This window comes from Pipistrellus kuhlii, unplaced genomic scaffold (genome assembly GCF_014108245.1).
Source record: "Pipistrellus kuhlii isolate mPipKuh1 unplaced genomic scaffold, mPipKuh1.p scaffold_m20_p_22, whole genome shotgun sequence".
NCBI lineage: Eukaryota > Metazoa > Chordata > Mammalia > Chiroptera > Vespertilionidae > Pipistrellus > Pipistrellus kuhlii.
In genome coordinates this window covers 956,349-977,225 of record NW_023425521.1, presented here as the reverse complement: position 1 = coordinate 977,225, position 20,877 = coordinate 956,349, and the positions used below count along the sequence as shown (strand labels likewise).

The 20,877-nt window shown below is 46.4% G+C and overlaps 1 protein-coding gene across 4 annotated transcripts in view; it reads left to right on the top strand.

The window, feature by feature from the left end:
- ZNF652 (zinc finger protein 652) overlaps positions 1-14,246 on the top strand; it is a 31,030-nt gene extending 16,784 nt beyond the window's left edge. For 2 of the 4 annotated variants that reach the window (XM_036450832.2, XM_045586074.1), the window contains exons 2-6: positions 6,838-7,993; positions 11,249-11,396; positions 11,747-11,862; positions 12,555-12,699; positions 13,636-14,235. In XM_036450832.2, coding sequence (XP_036306725.1) covers positions 7,103-7,993; positions 11,249-11,396; positions 11,747-11,862; positions 12,555-12,699; positions 13,636-14,150 — 1,815 coding nt within the window. In that variant the 5' untranslated portion in view covers positions 6,838-7,102 and the 3' untranslated portion in view covers positions 14,151-14,235. Of the gene's footprint in view, positions 1-576; positions 732-6,837; positions 7,994-11,248; positions 11,397-11,746; positions 11,863-12,554; positions 12,700-13,635 lie in introns of those variants that run through there. The other 2 variants (XM_036450833.2, XM_045586075.1) reach the window with 2 other exon arrangements.
- The last annotated feature ends 6,631 nt before the right edge of the window (positions 14,247-20,877 follow it).

The following is a 20,877-nucleotide window of genomic DNA, read 5'->3' as shown; positions in this document are numbered from 1 at the left end:
ACCGACCACATAAATGACCAGATCTCGGATCTGCAGGAGAGTGGGGCAGCGGAGAGCTTCAGGAGGAGGCAAGGCAGCAAGCAGTGAGGGGGGCAGGGGAGCTGCAGGAGGGGCAGGGCAGCAAGCTGTGAGGGGGGCAGGGGAGCTGCAGGAGGGGGCAGGGCAGCAAGCTGTGAGGGGGGCAGGGGAGCTGCAGGAGGGGGCAGGGCAGCAAGCTGTGAGGGGGGCAGGGGAGCTACAGGAGGGCAGCAGCGACCTACTGGTGCCCGGATTTGTGTGCAGGGCTACCAGTTTCATATAAATGGAATCTTACAATATACAGCCTTTTGTGTGTGGCTTCTTTCACTTAGCACAACCTTTTCAGGATTCATCTATCAGTGTTTCATTCCTTTTTTATGACTAGTAATATATATATATTTTATTTATGGATTCATCAATTGGTGTCTATTTGGATTGTTTCCACTTTTTAGTTGTCATGAATAATGCTGCTGTGAACATTTATACACAAGTTTTTGTTTGAATGTGTATTTTCAGTTCTCGAATATATACCTAGGAGTGGAATTGCTGGGTCATGTGGTAACTGTGTTAAACATTTTGAGGAACTGCCAGACTGTTTTCAAAAGCGGCTGTACCTGTTTATATTCCCTCAGCAATGTGTGCGGCTTCCAGTTTCCCCACAGCCCAGCCAACACTGCTCTTTCCCAGTCTCTTCTTATAACCATCCCTACTAGGTGTAAGGTCGTATCTGATTGTGGTTTTGATTTGCATTTTTCTATTGGCAAAAGATTGGGAGCATTATTTTCCTGTATATATTGGCCATTTGTATATCTTTTTAAGTCTATTCAAATGCTCTGCCCATTTTTAAACTGGGCCTTTGTCTTCTTATTGAATGTAGGAGTTCTTTTCCTATATTCTGGATGCTAGACCCTTATCGAGTCTTGTTTTACAAATATTTTTTCCCATTCTCTGGGTTGTCTCGTTACTGTTTTGTTGTTATTGATCCTCACATGAGGATTTTTTTCCCATTGCTTTTCAGAAAGAATGGTAGAAAGTTAGGGGGGAGAGGAAGAGGAGGGGAAGGGGGAGGAGAAGAAAGAAACATTGATGTGAGAGTGACATATCAATAGATTGCCTCCCACAGGCAAACCCACAACTCAGCTATGTGCCCTTGACCGGGACCCGAACCCGGACCCTTCAGCGCACACTGAGCACACTGGCCGGGCATCTCTTTACTTTCTTGATAGTGTCCTTTGATGCACAAAAGTTTTTAATTTTAGCCGAAGCCGGTTTGGCTCAGTGGTAGAGCGTCGGTCTGCGGACTGAAAGTCCCAGGTTCGATTCCGGTCAGGGGCATGTACATCGGTTGCGGGCACATCCCCTGTAGGGAATGTGCAAGAGGCAGCTGGTCGATGTTTCTCTCTCATCAACGTTTCTAGCTCTCTATCCCTCTCCCTTCCTCTCTGTAAAAAATCAATAAAATATATATATATATTTTTAAAGTTTTTAATTTTATAAACTTTAGTCTTATTCTTTCTTTGCTTTAGTCTGTTTCATTTTTTAAACAATTTCTCTTCACAATCTTTTCCTTTCTCTCATCTTTATTACCTCATGTTCACTATAGAAAAATGCACATATCCAATTCTAAAATTACATAAATCTCTGCTCTGCCATTTATAATCTACAATTTCTTTAAGAAAAATCTTCTTGCCCAGCCCCTGTAGCTCAGAGGTTGAGCATCAACCCATGAACCCACAGGAGGCTACATGCCCAGGTTGTGGGCTGGATCTCCAGGAAGGGGTGTGCAGGAGGCAGCTGATGAATGATTCTCATCATTGATGTTTCTCTCTCTCCCTCTCTCTGAAATCAAAAAAATATATTTTAAAAAAGAAAGATCTTCTCAAATGGAAATGAGAAAGGAGCCAGTACTGAAATCCACATGTACTGGGAACTTTGCCTATGTCATCACATTAAATAGGCGTGGTATTGTTGTTCTAGCTTTACAAGGAACACGTTGAGATTGAGTAAGATTAATTGGCTTGTCCAAGGTGAAGTATCTGGTGAAGTGGCATATTGGGGTTCACACTAAGATCTCTTATTTCTACACTTAAAGTTTTTTCACTTAATTCATTAATGGCTATAGTTATGCTGGCGCGATTAGAAGGAAAGGGGTAGGGAGAAAACTTCATAAACAATCTAAATGTACATTTAAATATGGAAAAGTTAAATCTGCTCTTTAACAGGAGTTCTTAGAGTAGGGGTTTGGATCCCTAGGAGACCCACGGATGGGGTTCTGGAAATGGGCAGACTCATTGATATTACATCAAAATTTTGTGTGTTCATTTTTATGGAAGAGAAGATTTGTATTTTTCTAAAGATTCTCCAAAGTTTAAGAGTGCTGCTAAGGAGAGGAACACATAGACTTATGGGAAGGAAAAGGCAGGTGATATATTAGCAGTCTGTCTTTTTCCATTGGCCGTGCTTTGGGTATGTCATGGTTTGGGTTAAACCTTCCCATTTTAGACTATTTATATATACCCCTCGGTTTAAGATTAGTTCATTTAAGCTTCTTTTCCAAGTGTTATGTTTTGAAGTGTCAAAAAATTTTTGTTAATGAAAAAATAATAACATTTCTTTTGGTAGGTCAAGTATATACATTAAATTCCATAATTTTCTGATGATGTTCATGCATCTAAAATATTTATGATTTTAATTTTTATAAAATACAGGAATGTAATAAGATCATTCCACTTATTTTCATTTTCTTAATGAGTTTTTAATTCAAGTTCACAACGATCTAGTCAAATTGACACGTACATAGGCCTCTCATAATGGCTTACATTATAGGTAGCCACAGTGTGAACCTCCTGCTAAATATATTATATCTCCATTCTGTCCTAAGGTGTTACTTATAGGGGTTTAAGAAAAAGGAAGATTCACAAGGCCTTTTAAGTCTCTTAATAAAGCTAAGAGGTAGGATTTCAATTAATAATTATCAAGGTACTCACCTTGATAGCATTTTGAAAATGGACTAGTGCATTAAAATAATTGGGTTCCATAAAACATTTGGTCAGGCTAACCTGAGACCTTCCAAGATGGTGTGTATTGTGGGTATGTTCTCCTGGTTGCTTTTAGGGCACTGGGATTTATTTGCGCATTCATGTAGCCAGGACTTGGTCGGATTTTAATGGAAAAGCTAACAGTAATATGAAGCTCTTACCCTTCTTTTAAAAATAATCCTTTGTTGCCTTGGCACGTGTGGCTTCGTTGGTTGAGCGCATGCACCAGAGGTCTGTGATTTGATTCTTATCAGGCACATGCCCTGGTTGTGGGTTCAATCCCCAGTAAGGGGAGTGTAGGAAGCAGACAACTAATGTTTCTCCCTCTGCCTTCCTCTCTCTCTCATATCAATAAAAACATTTTTAAAAAGTAAAAATAAAAAACCCCTTTGGTGAGATTATATTCTCCTGTCGATAGTGTTTGTGAATGGGATTGAACAATGGAAAGATGTTTTAAGTACACATGTGATCATCAGGTCCTAAAGTGTGGCCTCCTTAGTACTTGATTTCTTGTTTGGCCCTAGGGGCTTATCGGTAGCTTCACAACTGTGTGATGAGTATGCACATTGGTTTTTATTGTCTTCTAGAGGCCTGATGCACAAAATTTGTGCATGGGGGTAGGGATCCCCTCAGCCCAGCCACACCCAATCTGAGACCCTTTGGGGGATATCCGACTGCTGGTTTAGGCCTGATCCCATAGGAATCCCTATGGGATATGGCCTAAACCTGTAGTTGGACATCCCTCTCGCAATCCAGGACTGCTGGCTCCTAATCACTCTCCTGCCTGCCTGCCTGCCTGCCTACCTCATTACCTCTGACTCCTCTGCCTGCCTGATCACCCCTAACTACTCACCTGCCTGCCTCATCACCCCTAACTGCTCACTTTCCTGCCTCATCACCCCTAACTGCCTCTGCCTGCCTGCCTGATCGCCCCAACCACTCTGCCTGCCTGCCTAATCGCCCCAGCCACTCTTCCTGCCTGCCTGATCACCCCAAACCACTCACCTGCCTGCCTGATCACCCCAAACCACTCACCTGCCTGCCTGATCTCCCCTAACCACTCACCTGCCTGCCTGATCTCCCCTAATTGCCTCTGCCTTCCCACTGCTGTGGCATCACCCAGAAGGACATCTGGAATGTTCACTATTTAAAAATACACAATATTTAATATGTTGTCTGGTCTAATTAGCATATTATGCTTTTATTATAGATATGGACATGTAAACTTACCCTTTGCATGAAGTAGTATCTCAAATACAGCCAACAGTAACCAGCACTCTCTTAATAGTGCCATCGTCCATCTCCCCACTAGAGCTCTCAGCTCTGTGGCGTTAGCTGTCTCATGAGGTAATGAGGTGAGTTTCACCAGTAGTTTCAGCACTGCATCATATGAATTGCTATCCTTTTAGCCTCCAGTAGCATTTTCCTTGCCTCCTGCTGCCAGCTTCCTAAACCTTTTTTTATATATTTTGGGTATTGTGATGAAGCAGCACCCCACTTCCAGATTCCACTTGTATAAGCTGGGGTAGAGCAGATAATGCCGAGGGCATAAACAATACAAAATCCCAATGGCTTTAAAACACACTCCGTGTAAAAGTAAATTAAAAAAAAACCCACTGCCCTGTGCATATATCCTGTAAGTCCTAGTCCCTCAGGGACCCCGGTTGATAGCAAAGATGGCAGTCATCACCTTGCAGATGGCTGGTCCTGTGGCAGAGGGAAGAGGTCTGAAGGCTCATCTTGGTTAGAAAATGCCCTGGCCTTCTGTGTCACTTCTCCTCCTGAGGTGCCACAGGGAGGCAGGGCTGGAAAGGGCAGTCCTGCCAGGTGCCCAGACATATTTGGGAAGGAAGTATTAATGGCCTACCACAGAGGCTTTCCCTTCCTTCCTTCCCTCCTCTCCTCTCTCCCTCCCTCTCTCCCTCCCTTCCTCCTTCCTTCTCTTTTTCCCTCCTTCCTTCCTTCCTCCCTCCCTCCCTCCCTTCATTTTTTGTCTTCCTGACTTTTATTTAACTCTTAGCTTTTGCTGGCTAGATGAATTTTATTGTTTCTCCTCCCTTGCTTAATTTGAGATCATTAATGTAAGTTTATATAACAATACTTGTAGTAGTTTACATTATTTCTATGAGTTAGAAGTTTTGGTACATGTAAAATAAAGCTCCTGGGATTTTCCTACTTAAAATATAAAGTGTGAAACTGTTGCAAAAAGATATGTGATTATAGGAATAATTAATTTTAGGTTATTTTTTGGAGTGTCACTTGTCATAGTAGAGATAGACCATGAACTTTGGAGTCAAGCAGGCCTAGGATCAAACACTGCTTTTGTCATTGAATAGATATGCGATCTTAGACAAATTAGCCTCTCAAAGGCATAATTTTCTCAATAAATACAAAAAAGTAAATATATCTATGAAGATGACAACTAAAATATAGTAGTATTTACCACCACTCCTTTCTGAGATTCCACTAAAATGAAAGTAAAAATAGTTTTTAAAGAACAAATCCATACAGAGAAAGAAAATGGGAGAGAAGAAGAATAAAAATGGCCCCCAAGTCATGCAGTGGTCAGTAAGTAGAAATAAGAGACGGTGGCACCCTCACCTCCTGTGCATTCAGTGAAGGCTCATTTTCTTCCTTTGTCACCAGACAGGGTCTGTGTTTGCATAACTCCATGCGACTCCGAGGGTGGGTGGGAGGCTAACAGCAATGTGAGGTATGTCACAAAGCAATTACGTGCCTCTCCGGTCTTTTTATTTTTTTAAGTGATGGTTTTATTTTTCTTGGAACCGTATCAACTTGATGGTTAGCGTTTCTTAGAATTTAGATTTCTGCAACTGACACGTGAAGAATCGCCCCGTTACTGGGTGGATGTAGTGAGCTATGCGTAGACCACATTTAGAAATACTTGGCCACTTTGAAATTATTCGGATAACCCTGAAAACAATAGTACCTAGAGTAGGGGTGTCGAACTCAATCAGAGAAGGGGCCAAAATCTAAAATCCAGCCTAAATCGCGGGCCGAATGGTTTACTGAACAGTCATAAACTGTCATTGTGATGGAAACGCAGCGGAGTGCAGTGATGACAGTGCGGTGCGGGCCACATTGCAAGGCCTGGCGGGACGGATTTGGCCCGTGGGCCTTGTGTTTGACACATGTGACCTAGAGTAACAGTCTGGATCTAGATTTACATTGTGTGAAGCGGGGACATGTTCCTTCTTTCTGGAGTTATGTCATGTAGCGGGTTTATTTCTTGGTCTGCAGTGCCTCGCCCACTCCCCCTTTGTCCGTGAGCCCTTGTGGTGGTGGACAGCGGTGTCTGGTATTGAAAAGAAAGCCAGCAGCGGATGCTCTGTGTGTCCCACATAGGACACAGTTATATGGCCAGGCTACACTGTGGAAGATGGATTGTGCCGTATCGGTATGCCTCACAGCATCTCGGATATGAGTGCTGTGCGGAGTAGCTATTCACTTAGACATCAATGTATACTGAACACCTACTGAGTGCGAGGCATTGTGCTCAGCTCTAAGGATATGTCAGTGACGGGACAGTGACTCCTGGTACCTTAGGATTCACTTAGAATCTACTTCTAACAAAATGTTTGTTGGATTCGTATAACCCAGTAAAGTAGCGGCCCGCATGAACCATTTAAAAGCAGAAGAAAGAATTGCATATAGAGAGAGTCTGGTCATTTCAGGCCATGTTTGCTGTGGTGTGCCAGTCAGTGCATGTTATGCAAAGGAAATGGTGGTATCTGACTCTTTTCTTCTTGCTTCTTTGTAGATAAGATGCTCCAAGTCGCTTGCAGCTGATCTTCAAAAGAAAAATCACTGGCCCTGCTCTTGCCGTCATACCAAACCTCTGACTTCGCTGCGGTGCTGCATCACTGGGAGGACTGCTCGCAGGTTCCAGGAATACCTTTTTTTCTTTTCTTTTTTCATTTGAATGCCTCTCTGTGGATGGAAAGAGATTTGAGTCTTGATAATTACGCTGTTTTAAAGCTGTTTCTTTATAGTCTGAACTGCTTCATAACTTGGGCCACTTACCGATGAGCCACACAGCCGGCTCCTGTGCGGAGCTGGTTGAGAACTGTGCCGCGCATGTGGCAGGGATGGCACAGGAAGACGGCCGGCGTGCCCCAGAGCCATCGACCTTCTATCATGGTGCCAACCAGGAACTCGACCTGTCCACCAAAGTGTACAAGAGGGAGTCGGGCAGCCCTTACTCCGTGCTAGTGGACACCAAGGCGAGCAAGCCGCATCTCCACCAGGCGGAGGAGCAGCCGTATTTCAGGGAGACAAGAGCCGGGTCGGACGCGCACGCCGTTAAGGAAGACCGCGAGAATTCTGACGACATGGAGGAGGAGGAGGAGGTCTCTTACAAAAGGGAGCAGATCATAGTGGAGGTAAACCTTAATAATCAAACATTAAATGTGTCTAAAGGGGAAAAGGGTGTCTCTTCTCAGTCCAAAGAGACTCCTGTTCTTAAGACAAGCAGCGAGGACGACGAGAGCGAGGAGGAGCCCACCGACAACAGCAGTGACTATGGGGAGAACACGAGGCACAAGAAGAAGGAGAAGGCGGCGGAGAAGGCCTGCGTCGCACAGAGGAGGACGCGGAGAGCCGCCTCCGTGGCCGCCGCCGCCGCCTCCCCCGCGCCCAGAGCCACGCGCGGCCGCAGGAAGAGCGCAGAGCCCCCCAAGCGGAAGAAGCGGGCCGCCAAGGAGCCCAGAGCCCCCGTCCAGAAGGCCAAGTGCGAGGAGAAGGAGACTCTGACCTGTGAGAAGTGCCCCAGGGTGTTTAACACGCGCTGGTACCTGGAGAAGCACATGAACGTGACTCACAGGCGCATGCAGATCTGTGATAAGTGTGGCAAGAAGTTTGTCCTGGAAAGTGAGCTGTCCCTCCACCAGCAAACAGACTGTGAGAAAAACATCCAGGTAGGTCTCATCAGAGGGCGCTTTGCAGCATAGAGCCTGGCCGTTCTGCCCAAGAGAATAAGTCCAATAGAGGCCGAAGGGACAGATCCCCCAGTTAGCTCTCTAGAAGCTCCTGCTCTGGTCTTTCCCAAACCCAGGCTTAACATTTTGTTTCAAAAGCGTTACATTTAACTGGCGCTGGACTAGTGGGGCCCAGGTACGCTGGAAGGGGGATCTGCAGTAGGTGGCTGCCCCGTAGGTGAGGTCAGCGCCGACTGCACTGAGATTCAGAGCTGTGGGACTCGTGCTGGTTCATTCTGGCATCTTCTCTGTCGAGGTGGGAGATATGGGCAAAGTGCGGGAATAGAGAGCGGTCCCCTTCTGGGCATGAAAGGATGCCAGATGCTAGCACAGCCGCTGGGGACAAAACCGTAATGACTCAGACCCGCGGAAATGGAAGATCTCCGGGAGTGAGTTTGCTTTCACAGTGGAGAGATGACAACACTAAATTTGTCAAGAGGCTGAGCCCATGGGAATATGCAAACTTTAAACAGGCTGAGCAGGTTGCAAACGCTGCCCGCCTGGCAGTAGGCTGTGTAACGCTGCTGTGCCGTGTGGTTGAGGGAACAAAGCATGGTGCTCGCAGGAGGCTGGTGTCCTGGGAGGACTGTGTGGCGATAGGGTAAGAGTGTGCCAAGTACGTTTTGTCGAGTGAATTATATTGCTGTGCTGAGCTATATTGGTTAACTCATGCGAATACATATCATTGAATACTTATGAAGGTAAGCCATTAATATTAATGCCTACATAAAATATGTGAAATAGACCTATTTTGTACCACATTTAAGCTAAATTTCTTTTAAAAGATGCAATTGTTTTGGTGTGGTTTGATTCCTGGATTGCTCCTTATTTTTCACATTTCCTCTTGCTTTTAATTAACAACTGAGATCATTGCTTTACTTTAAAGAGAGTTTTAAATATATAAAGTGTAGCCCAGCCAGTGTGGCTCAGTGGTTGAGTGCTGACCCATGAACCAGGAGGTGAGAGTTTGATTCCTGGTCAGGGCACTTGCCAGGGTTGCTGGCATTATCCCCAGCGGAGGCTGCCAATCAGCGATTCTCTCTCATCATTGATGTTTCCTATCCCTCACTCTTCCTCTCTCTAAAATCAGTTTTTTTTAAATTAGAAATACATATGTATATAACTTATATTTGCTAAAATATAATTTAACTGCTTTTTGACTCATCAGTTGTGATTTAATCTCCCAAATGCTGGGTAAAGGAAAGAGAGCTGAGTCGTGGCGGGGGGATGAATTGCTGCAGGTTCAGGCCACGGAGCGAAGTGGTGCTGCACCCTAGGGGTCTAACTAGGTCTGTGTGGTTCGTTGCTGAAAAGGTGTATCTTGAACTTGAAGACCTTACATAGTTTTTTAAACTTAAATTTATTTATTAAGTTACAGAAAAGAAAATATTTGGTTAATCTTTGTTGTGACTCTCCTCACTAATTCTCACCATGATTAAGCATGCGTGTAGGTTTTTGGGTGCTGCTAAGTGAACGCTTTACATTCCTCAGGAACCCTGCTTTGTTCTAAAGTGTGGATCCTAGTAACCATGACAACCTAGTAACAAGTAAAAATTAAAACCTGTCCTACAAAATGTTTACAGGAGTTGTCTGTCCTTTTCTCAAGCCATTTTTGTCAGTGGCTTATCTTTTTCTTTTTTAAAATATATTTTATTGATTCTTTACAGAGAGGAAGGGGGGGATAGAGAGTTTGAAACATCGATGAGAGGAAAACATCGACCAGCTGCCTCCTGCACACCCCCCATTGGGGATGTGCCCGCAACCAAGGTACATGCCCTTGAAGGGAATCGAACCTGAGACCCATCAGTCTGCAGGCTCCATCCACTGAGCCAAACTGGTTAGGGCAACGGCTTATCTTTTTAACCCTTCTCAGAGTCTTTGTTTTCTGAAGTGACAGTGATGTTAAGAGATCTTTATTTACAGAAAATTCCATGTTGTTTCCTTAAGCATCTCAGAGTCTGATGGTCACCTAAACTTTCTAGTATTGTTTTGATTTAACCAGAGCACTTTATTTTCATACACTTTATGCCTGATCGTCTATGACACAAGGAGCTAAGCAGTGTAGCATGTGTTTCCTATAGGTCAGCGATTTTCTTTTTTTTTATATATATTTTATTGATTTTTTTTACAGAGAGGAAGAGAGAGGGATAGAGAGTTAGAAACATCGATGAGAGAGAATCATCGATCAACTGCCTCTTGCACCACCCGCCACTGGGGATGTGCCCACAACTAAGGTACATGCTCTTGACCGGAATCGAACCCGGGACCTTTCAGTCCACAGGCCAATGCTCTAGCCACTGAGCCAAACCGGTCTCAGCAGGTCAGCGATTTTCAACCTTTTTCATCTCATGGCACACATAAACTAATTACTAAAGTTCTGCAGCACACCAACAAATAAACTTTTTGCCAATCTAACAAAAATATAGGCATAATTGTTATTCATTCACACCAGATGGCTATTGTGTTGGCTGTTGTAATTTTTTATTTGACAAATAGTCAGGTGTTGCATGCTTTAAAAACTCTTGTGGCACACCCACTGAAAACCGCTGCCGAGGTGCTTGTATGAGACATCTGGCTATAGGGGAAAGGGAGAATGACACTAACCAGTTAGAGCTTATTCTGCCAGAGGAAATGTTTAATAGAACAAATTAGATTTGGAAAAATATAACAAAATCTCAGTCATTTGTGTTAACGAAAATTCCAAATACATTCTCTAAGGTACAAAAACATTGTTATACTTCTGCAGCTCTATAATCATTAACATGTATTTTGTTTTTTCTTCTTTTATTTACATTCATTTTAAATTAGTTTGTATTTTCTGGTAAACACCTATTAGTGACCCACGTGTAGGAGGCAGCCACTTTTGGTGATATATTTTCTAGAAGCTTGCAGGTTCTTTTTGTAGGTACAACACAAACTTGATAAAATCAGTCAATTCTATATTAGTGGGACTTTCCATTTCTTCTTGTCTTATTTTTCGCCATTGTCTTCATACTCCCCAAGTGTCTCTGAATGATGCTTCTTGGAAAATAGAACACACAGATTTGGTGTCGGATGGGGACTGCCTGGAGAACAGCCTGTGTTTGGATTCTGGCTTGTGCCAGGACCAGCACACCCCGTCATCTGCCAGCAGGCAGGTCTGGCTTTCTGCACGCCCCTCCCTGTAAGTAAGGTTATTTCTGTTTTCCTGCTCAGTGTGTTTCCTGTAACAAATCATTCAAGAAACTCTGGTCCCTTCACGAACATATCAAGATCGTCCATGGATATGCAGAAAAGAAATTCTCCTGTGAAATCTGCGAGAAGAAATTCTACACCATGGCCCATGTGAGGAAACACATGGTTGGTAAGTCTGTCAGCCTCTTTTCTCTCTCACCTGTAATTCCCCTTGTTCTTTGGCGAGTTGTGTGCTCTGTACGGGGCAGGATCCAAGGCAGTGCCTTTCTTTAGTCACTTTGACTTGTTGAAACTAAATGCAACATGTCAGCGAGCATCACCAAATGGGACGGTCCATCTTCCGCACCAGGTTTCTCAGGCGTCGCTGTCTGTTTCCTCTCCGGGCATCGCTGTTAGAGCCCCACATGTTAGCGTGAGGGGAATTGAGGTGGGTGGTGGCCTCACAGTGGGACACCTGCCTATTTCACTTTGAGCTTTTGGGTGAACGTCTTTTGAGTGTAAGTGCATTCTGTGTTGCAGCGCACACGAAAGACATGCCTTTTACATGTGAAACCTGTGGGAAATCGTTCAAACGCAGCATGTCACTCAAGGTGCACTCCTTGCAGCATTCTGGAGAGAAGCCCTTCAGATGTGAGGTAAGGAAGCCCTTCAGATGTGAGGTAAGGAAGGCCACAGCCAGGCGCAGGCAGGCCTAGGGGCTGGAGAAGCTTTCGTCGGTGTGGGCGGCAGCAAGGGGGTTCCGAAGTGTGGGCATCGGGCTGCGAAGCCACAGAGCCTCCAGACGTGCTCTGAGCATCGGGTTACCTCACTGCTAGGCAGAGAAATGTCTTTTTTTTGTTTTTGTTAATCCTTACCCAATCCTTCCATTGCTTTTTAGAGAGAGTAGGATGGTAGGATAGAGGGGGAGCAAGAGAGAGAGAGAGAGAGAGATACATCAATGTGAGAGAGACATGGATTGGTTGCCTCCCACACACGCCCCAATCAAGGCCAAGGACCGAACCCGCAACTGAAGTTCGTGCCCTTGACCCGGAATCAAACACAAGACCCTCTGGTGCACTGTGGCTGCTCTGACCACTTTGCTCTGACGCCAGCCAGGATGAGGAATGTCTTTTTAAACACATTAAGTTTTGGACTGACACATGAGTTATTTTTCCATTATATGAGAAATTTCCCTTTTATTAATAACTCAGCTGCAGAATTAGAGCAGAGCGAACAAGCTGACAAAAGCAGGGTCTGTGTGAGGAGGAAGAGGAAGCCTCCGGAGCGGGCAGGGGGGCTCAGGCGGGGAGAGCTGCTGTGCGGCTCAGACGTCTCCGTTCCCGTGCAGAACTGTGACGAGCGGTTCCAGTACAAGTACCAGCTGCGCTCGCACATGAGCATCCACATCGGCCACAAGCAGTTCATGTGCCAGTGGTGCGGCAAGGACTTCAACATGAAGCAGTACTTCGACGAGCACATGAAGACGCACACTGGTAAGGGGTGCGGCTGCCGGGGAAGGTCCACTCAGTCGCCGGCTCTCGTCGGTGATCACCCGGGAGGCTGTGTATTTCAAACCATAAGCCACCAGTGTTCATGCCAAAGGAAAATGCAGATTTATAATGCTGAGTGATTAGGCTTCCATAACTCTGTTTTTGAAAGGATTACCTGTTAGTGCCTTTTAACTTAAGGTTCCTTCAAGAAAATGGGTTCTTCCCTTGGGGCAGGAGGTCTCCTGAAACAGTACAAAACTTGTTTTGTGTGTATTTCTTCTAAGGAAAGGGTTCTGGACCTTTAAAAGCTGGAAGATACTGACTGCTCTAAGTAGAATACCCTCTCAGTATTCTTTTTTTATTTTAAATATCTTTATTGGTTTTTTACAGAGAGGAAGGGAGAGGGAGAGAGAGTTAGAAACATCGACCAGCTGCCTCCTGCACACTCCCTACTGGGGATGTGCCCGCAACCGAGGTACATGCCCTTGACCGGAATCAAACCTGGGACCCTTCAGTCCACAGACTGATGCTCTATCCACTGAGCAAACCAATTAGGGCATCTCTCAGTACTCTTAAAAGTTTGATTGGGTTTGCTTTACCAAAACTCGGTCCTTTTCAGGAAGACATCCATCCTCCACTCTCCACATACCCATGGGCATTCCAAAATGGTGGGGAGACTTTTATTATAAAATCCGGGTCACTTAGCAGGCTGGCAGCAGGATTGCTGCATGCCCTTCAGATGTGCCAGAGGCCGGCGTGATGGGGGCCGTCGCAGAGGTGCAGTGCTGCTCTTCCTGAGAAGTCCCCACTCGGGGAGGCCCGGGTCCTGTTAGAATAGAATATGCCTCTGGGAGAGGAGTGGTGATCTCCTTTCCTGGTCTGAGGAACAGCGAGCAGTCACCGCCGAGGAGCTAACCGTGCTCTGTGTCTGCACCTCAGGAGAGAAGCCCTTCATCTGTGAAATCTGTGGCAAGAGCTTCACCAGCCGCCCCAACATGAAGCGGCACCGCAGGACTCACACCGGCGAGAAGCCCTACCCGTGCGACGTGTGCGGCCAGCGCTTCCGCTTCTCCAACATGCTCAAGGCGCACAAGGAGAAGTGCTTCCGGGTCACCAGCCCCGTGACCGTGCCGCCGGCGCAGGTGCCCCTGCCGGCCGCCCCTGCCGCCCCCGCGCCCTCCGCGGTGACCTCGCCCGCCGCCCCGGCCCCCGCCCTCACCATGAACCCCGCCGGCACGCTGCCCCCGCGGCCCGTCCCGCACCCCTTCTCCCACCTGCACCTGCACCCGCACCCCCACCACCCGCACCACCTGCCCATCCCGCCCGTCCCGCACCTGCCCCCGCCCCCCGCGCTCTTCAAGAGCGAGCCCCTGAACCACCGCGGCCCGGGCCAGGGCGAGGACACCTTCCTGCGGCACCTGGCCGACAAGAACGGCGCGGCCCCGCACCACTAACCGCCTCCGGCTGTTTGTCTCCGGGGTGCGCTCCGCCTCCGGGGTGTTCATCTCCGGGGTGCGCTCCGTCTCCGGGGTGTCCATCTCCGGGGTGCGCTCCGTCTCTGGGGTGCGCTCCGTCTCCTGGGTGTTCATCTCCGGGGTGCGCTCCGTCTCCAGGGTGCGCTCCGTCTCCGGGATGCGCTCCGCGCTGTGTGCCCACACGGAGCTGGGGAGCAGGGTGAACCCGCACATCAAGGGCATGAACACGGACACCTGGAGTCACGGAGGGACCGTCGTCCAAACCAGGGGAACCACCAAACTAAAGCCCGACGTGCTTGCATTTTCTGGTGACTTTTATAAATCCAAACACTCAGACTGTGGAATTTTATAATTTCATATCAGCTGATGAGGTATGCTTGCTTTTATATCCGGACTTCTCCTCAAAGAGGGGCCAGGCCTGGTGTCCTTTGTCCTAATCGGGAAGACTGTGAGATTAATCCAGAGCATTAATTGTATCACTGTGTATCGTAATGAATTCTTTTCAGCTTTCGGTGCTGGCTGCAGAGGAGCTGGCCACGTTTTCACAGCATATCGAGCATTATAGAGAGAGATGGGAATTTTCTCCTTCGTGTAGCTCTCCTAACACTTTATTTTACTACAGAAATTATTTTAGAGTTTTTGTATAGACTTCTTTAGTAGTCTGTTTCTAAAATGAAATGTATTTCAATAAGCGGTGTAATTTTTTCAGTGTCGCTGGACCTATGTTGTAAAATAGAAAAAAAAATTTATAATCATCAAAATGTGATTCTTAAAGATGCATATAACTTCTAGAGCTCAAAGTTACTATCCTCACATCCGTACAACTGAAAGGTGCTTCAGAGACCAGCTGTGTCCCAGGGCCTCCAGGCCACGTCCCTGCGGGAATGAGGCTTGGCTTTCGGAGCGTGGGTCAGACCTGGGCAGTTTCCAGCCTCTGCCTCACGCTGTGTCTCCGGGCCCCCGCCATGCTCTGCCCTCCTGCTCCATGCGGTTCTGCTGGTGCGTTAATGGACGGGAAGTCACCGGAGTGGCCTGTTCTGAAAGCCGAGGAAGCTGCTCGCGGCCCGGAGGAGGCGGCGGTGGGTGGTCTCCTCCCAGGCACGCCGGCTTCTCACTTCCCGTGGAACCTTCTTGTTCAGCCTCCGGGGAATGACGGCACGAAGGCTTGAGGTGCATTTCTCATTTTGAGGTCGTTTCTTTTTCTGGAATCGTTAGGAAAAGACAGGACAGCACACCAACATCACGGCATGGCGGTGCAGGGGCCGAGGAACGCGGGTGGACACAGCGCTGGGTTTGCCCGGTCTCTGTCCTGCACAGACCACCGGGGCCTGTCCCCGAAGGTGCGCTGCAGCCTGTGAGGCCGCGTGCGGGTGAGGGGAGGCAGCTGCTTTTCTCAGTCGGAGAGCTTTGCAAGAGCACAACCAACAGCAGCTCGCCTCAGGCGAGGCTGCACACAAGGGCTATCAGTGGACTTAACGGATCCCATTCTCCAGGTTGAACGCAGCTAAACTTCTGTCCCTTTTCACCTCTGAGAACTGAGTTCCAAAGCTGGGTCTCCTGCCTTTCTCTCTCTCTCTCCCTCTTTTTATTTTAAAAAATGTGTCTGTTTATCTAAAAACACAGAGCGCTTCCTGAGTGTGTGTGTGGTCTGTGCGCGGAGGCAGCGGATGCTCTCGGGCCAGGTTCAGTCCGGGTGCTGCCGGAGGGAGTGCTCTGGGTTTTGTTCATCTTGAAACGTCTTCGTTTTTCTTTTCCTCCGGCTGGTGAATCACTGCCCGAGTCGGAACCCGGCTTTTATTTATTCTCAGTAGTAAATCGGCAGACATACTTTAAGCACCTTTCTGGCTGATGAGGTCTGAGAGGGGAAGGTTGTATTTTTTCCATTGAAGTTGAGTCCCTGTTTTAAAAATACTGCATTCTCCACTCGCTTTTTGGTTTCATCTGTCGACATTTTTCCCATTGTGGTGGTTGCCTTCGTCTTCTATAACGAGCATAGACGAATTTTGGAACGAGGCAGAAAAGTATCTCAAAACACACTTTTGGATCTAATTTCTAAAGAATGCTACTTTAAAGATGTGTGTGCGTCCCGTGAACACCGGAGAAGGACAGTTAACTCCCAGCTTGACTGTTCCGTCCTCGGTGGCCGCCCCCTGTCACTCCCTCAGCCTCCGGGGACCCTGGGGAAGCTGTGGGTCCGCACCTTCCTGAGACCGTTATCTCACGCCAAGCCCGTGATGCTCAAATCACTCCTTACTGAAGACGTAAAGCTGCAGCTTGGTTCATTAGCTACACCTTATTTTGTTCTAAATAAACATATGGCAAAGGGCAGCAACTCTGAACTCCATACTTGAGACCATTGAAGTGTCAGAGGTGTACTCTAACTATACACTGGAAAATTCAGGTAGTGGTCTTTGATTTCTCTATTCGAGTGAATATAGCCATAAGAAAGTGTCTGCTACATAGGAAAGCCGGTGTTAAGCAAATAATCACCACAACCCTTAACAGAAGCAAATTTTTAAAATCGGCACCCTCACACAATACATCAGGAATATCAGGAAAATGGCCCAAAGTATAACGATTCTTCATCAGTGGCATATTACATGAGTCATGAAACGCATTAAGAATAGTCACAACTTGAAAGCTTCTGAATAGGAGAGCTGCAGGACTGAGCCTTAAACATACATGCACATCGGGTTGGACGCGCTGGAGACTCAGACTCAGGGCTGGTGGCGTGACTGGGTCCTTCACCGGATAAAAGCTGCAGCACGTGGCGTGTGCTCCCTACACGCAGTCCAGCACCTGAGCTTGTTAAAAAACTTACTCCTCCTCGCTCTCTGTTTATGGGGGGAAAAACTGTGGAGGAGTTTGAGTTCCCAGCCGTTCTCTGTACCGAAATCCGTTTCTTAAAGGTGACAGCGGCCACATCTCAGCATTACACAGATACCAAATGGAGGCTGTTTTTCAGTGCTTAGTTAATTTTATTGTCCTGAAAGCCTTGTACCATTGCTAGGGTCAAGACTTACTTGAGGAAAAGTCCCAAGAACTTTCTTGAATTGACACTGTTTTTGTTTGTTTTTTTTCTTTCCCATTTTCTATTCTTTCCTCATGGATTTATCATTCAAATATAAGCTTTCTTCGCCTTATGGAAAGGCTGCTTGCTGCTTTCTCATATGAAGTCAGGTCTGCTCATGCCAAGTTACATTTTTTTAGTTTGAATGGAGGATTTAAGATGAACAGTTGAAAGTTATGTGGCTTCATTTCCACATGTATTTGTGATTTGATTTTTATTTGTAGCGAGCAGGGAGGTCACCACTTAAAACTTTCTGGTTACATATGCTTTTCTAGTCTACCACTTCCACCAGCTGCTCTCTATTGATGACGGAGCACGGGCATTACCATCCTCTTAAAGCTACGTGTGCTGGAACCACCTCTTCGCTGCGGTTAGGCGTTCCTTACCATTTGATTGTCCTTAGTGTGCTCGCTGGAGGCAAACGACTCTGAAGAGATGCTTGTGAGCTTTGAATGTTCTACTTCTTGGACGTTTTTCAGTTTTTATGTTTGGTGAGTGGATATATGTGGTTAGTTTTGACTTTTATTTCACTGGCAGTTTTAAATGTTGAGATCAAGCAGAAATATAAACACTGTAGATGTATGTACAGTTACCCCATCTTGCCGATTTTCGTGAGTGAAACGCAGGTGGTGGTGGGGTTTTGTAAGAAAAAAAGAAAGAAAAGAAAAGAAAAGAAAACTAAAGTTGGAGAAACCTTTCTGCTTGAGCTACTGTATAGAAGAGACAGCTTTTATTATTCCATTGTTGGTCCACATGATGAACGTTTGGATGCTCTTCTAGACTATATGGGAAGTATTTAATGAAAAGGGTTAGGTTACATTGGAGAATTTTATCAGCTATGTACCATTAAAAAAATAAACTCCCTTGGAACTCTTCAGACTGTAAAATTGAGCAAGAAAATATTGGGTTTTCATTTTCCTTTGCCTAAGCCAAGATTAGAAATTTCCCAAAAGGTCATTTTTATTTTTTTTTTTAGGAATGAGGGGTCATTGGCCATTAGAGATAGTGGCATTATTATGCAATAACAGCGCCTACCTACCCTGCTTCTGTCAGCGGTAGCATTCATCCTAGGTACCAATGGCCTTCCAAGCCTGGACACTACCTCGATCAAGCAAACCAGAGATCCTCCTACACTTTCTATGGAAGCCATGAGTCGCCATCAGTATCGCCACTTTCCTACTTCTGTACTTTTATACACCCGAGACTTTTTATAGACTTTACGATGAGACCTTTTTGTCTTAGAGGATAGGTTTTGCAAGATTCAAAAGAAAATCAGACTCCTTGGTTGCCCCAACTTGGAAGCTTGAGGTTCAGTACATTTGAGTCAAGAACTAGATGATGTACCTTTTATCAAATTCTTCACTGAAGTCCAAACTACTTTGCAGAGTTGCCTATTCAGGAAGCAAACTTTCCTTTCTTATTCCCTAAGTAGACACTATACTATTTTAAGGAACTACTTACCAAGTGGATTTCTACCTTGTTACCCTGTGTGTTCCCCGGTGATACATGTATTGTTGCAGCGTTTCTGGAATTCTTTCTATATGGCAGATGCATGAATACACACGTCTCTTATCTGATGCTCTCTCAGTTCCTGAGTGCCTTCAAAAAGCCAGCATCCTGGGACATTCTTTCCTGGTTTAAATTCTACCTCTGACTACTTCACTCTCCAGGAGTATCGAAATCCACCCGATTCCAGTTGGTTTGGCTCTACGAATGCCCAGCTGAAACCTTGGGCGAGGATTTTGAACGTATTTGTTGGGTTCCCCCGTGTCACGTTTAGATTGCATTTTTAACTTTTATTTGTATCTTACTTGTCCACATATCACATCTCTAACGATGAAACATTTTATCCGTTGTCTCTCTCATCCTTTGCTTTCACCAGAAACCAGATGTTCTTTTAAAACGAAAGGTCGTTGAGTATCTCTTTGGGACATCCTCTCCTTGTCCTGGTCTTCCTGCCTTCCTCCTGTTGCTAAGGGATCCTGAGTGCTGCTGTTGTGATGCCCTGTTCCAGTGTACCCTCCCTCCTCCACAAACATCCTTGTCTTTCAATCGCATCATTTAAGGGTGCTCGCTGGGTTTATCCTAAGCCCTTGGTTGATTTTTGTCTCTGCCCCTCATCCTCCTCAAATACTCCCAGTTGCTTTCTCTTCTGTTTGTTCGCATCTAATTAATTTGTTAAGTATGGTTGGCAGATAATATATGAAGGATATAATGCAGGGGGTTGCAGTGTGTTCTCCGTGTGATGTGAGCACCTTATCGGTAAAACATGTGAGCCATTGGCCGATCTTTCCGTCAGAACGGAAGTCTATGCTGCCCGCAGGGCCCTCGCTCCCTTTCAGTTCTCCCCAAAACCGAAAACTCCTTAGAATGAGGAAATGGGAGCGAGTGGGGTGCTTTTTAAGGGAATGAAAGCTAGGAAGTTGAGTAGTTGGGCCTTAGTCAAGATCTTTCCTTTTCAAGTGTCATGCCTCTTTCCTGCGAGTTAACGATACTCATGCTCAGGTTCTCCAGACCGATAACCACATGGAGTGGGACTCGAAGGCAGCTGCTAGTAAACGGAGTCCTTTCGTCCGGCCAGCGGCATGTTTTGGTGGGACGGTGCGCAGCGGTGAGCACTGGTCTGTGTTTGATAATGAGTGAGTTCCACTGGAAGTCTTCACTGGCCGTTGGGGAAGGGGTGGCTAGTTGGCAAAGTGCAAGAGGTCACCTTCTGCAGAAATGGGTAACATGGGCTCCTTACTGTTTTCAATTCTTTTCGCTTTAATTTGCCTTGACAGCCCCGTTATTGGCCTAGAAATCGGCCTCTTTGGTGGCAGCTGGCTCCCTGACTAACCACTTTGACACGTGCGGCTTTTCTCTTCCGAGTCGCAGGCGGGCCAGCGGGGAGCCACTGGGTTCCCACGTGCAAGGGCCCCATCCTGAGGCCGTGGTGGCTCGTTCCCCGTCGTCGGTGAGGAGGCCCTGGGCCTGGGCCCTGTCCCCTCCGCTTCCCAGCACCCGGTCCCTTGTCCACAGCGGAGGTTTCTCTAGTGAGATTGGGGCTTTGCAGATTACTTTAAAACGATTTGGGCGAGTGGGGGGAATGGGATGGGGCACGGAGGGGAAGGAGCTGAGTTTTGCTTCACGGCAGAAGGAAATCCGATGCTTGCATTGCTGGTTTTGATCAAAGAGCCTGTCTCTGTGTCAGATGTGCCGAAGAATCCAGCTAATATCCAGCTCCCCCGAAGGAGCCGGCTTCCTCCCTAGCTGTGTTTCACAGGTGAAGGGGCCCATGTGATCAGAAGGACAGAGATGCCCACTCCAGTCCTGCAGAGGGCAAAGGCCCGTTCTAATTGCATTTGCAAGTTGGTGGGAAATAGTCATAGAATCTCTAACCCTCCCGGAAATATCTGTGCTTAATTATTCAACTCGTTAGGTTTTTCAAAAGTAAAAAAAAAACCTACGAGGCATAATTTTGCTGTTTACTTATGAAATTGCATCCCCAAGGAGATATATATATATCGTCTCTGAAAGCCAGGTGAGTCCTTCAAATGTGTGTGTATTGAGAGGAACTGTATGATTCTTTCATCAGGAGTATTGGCTTTGTCCACAAGGGGGCAGCAAAGTACTTTAGCTTATTTATTCTAAGCCGCC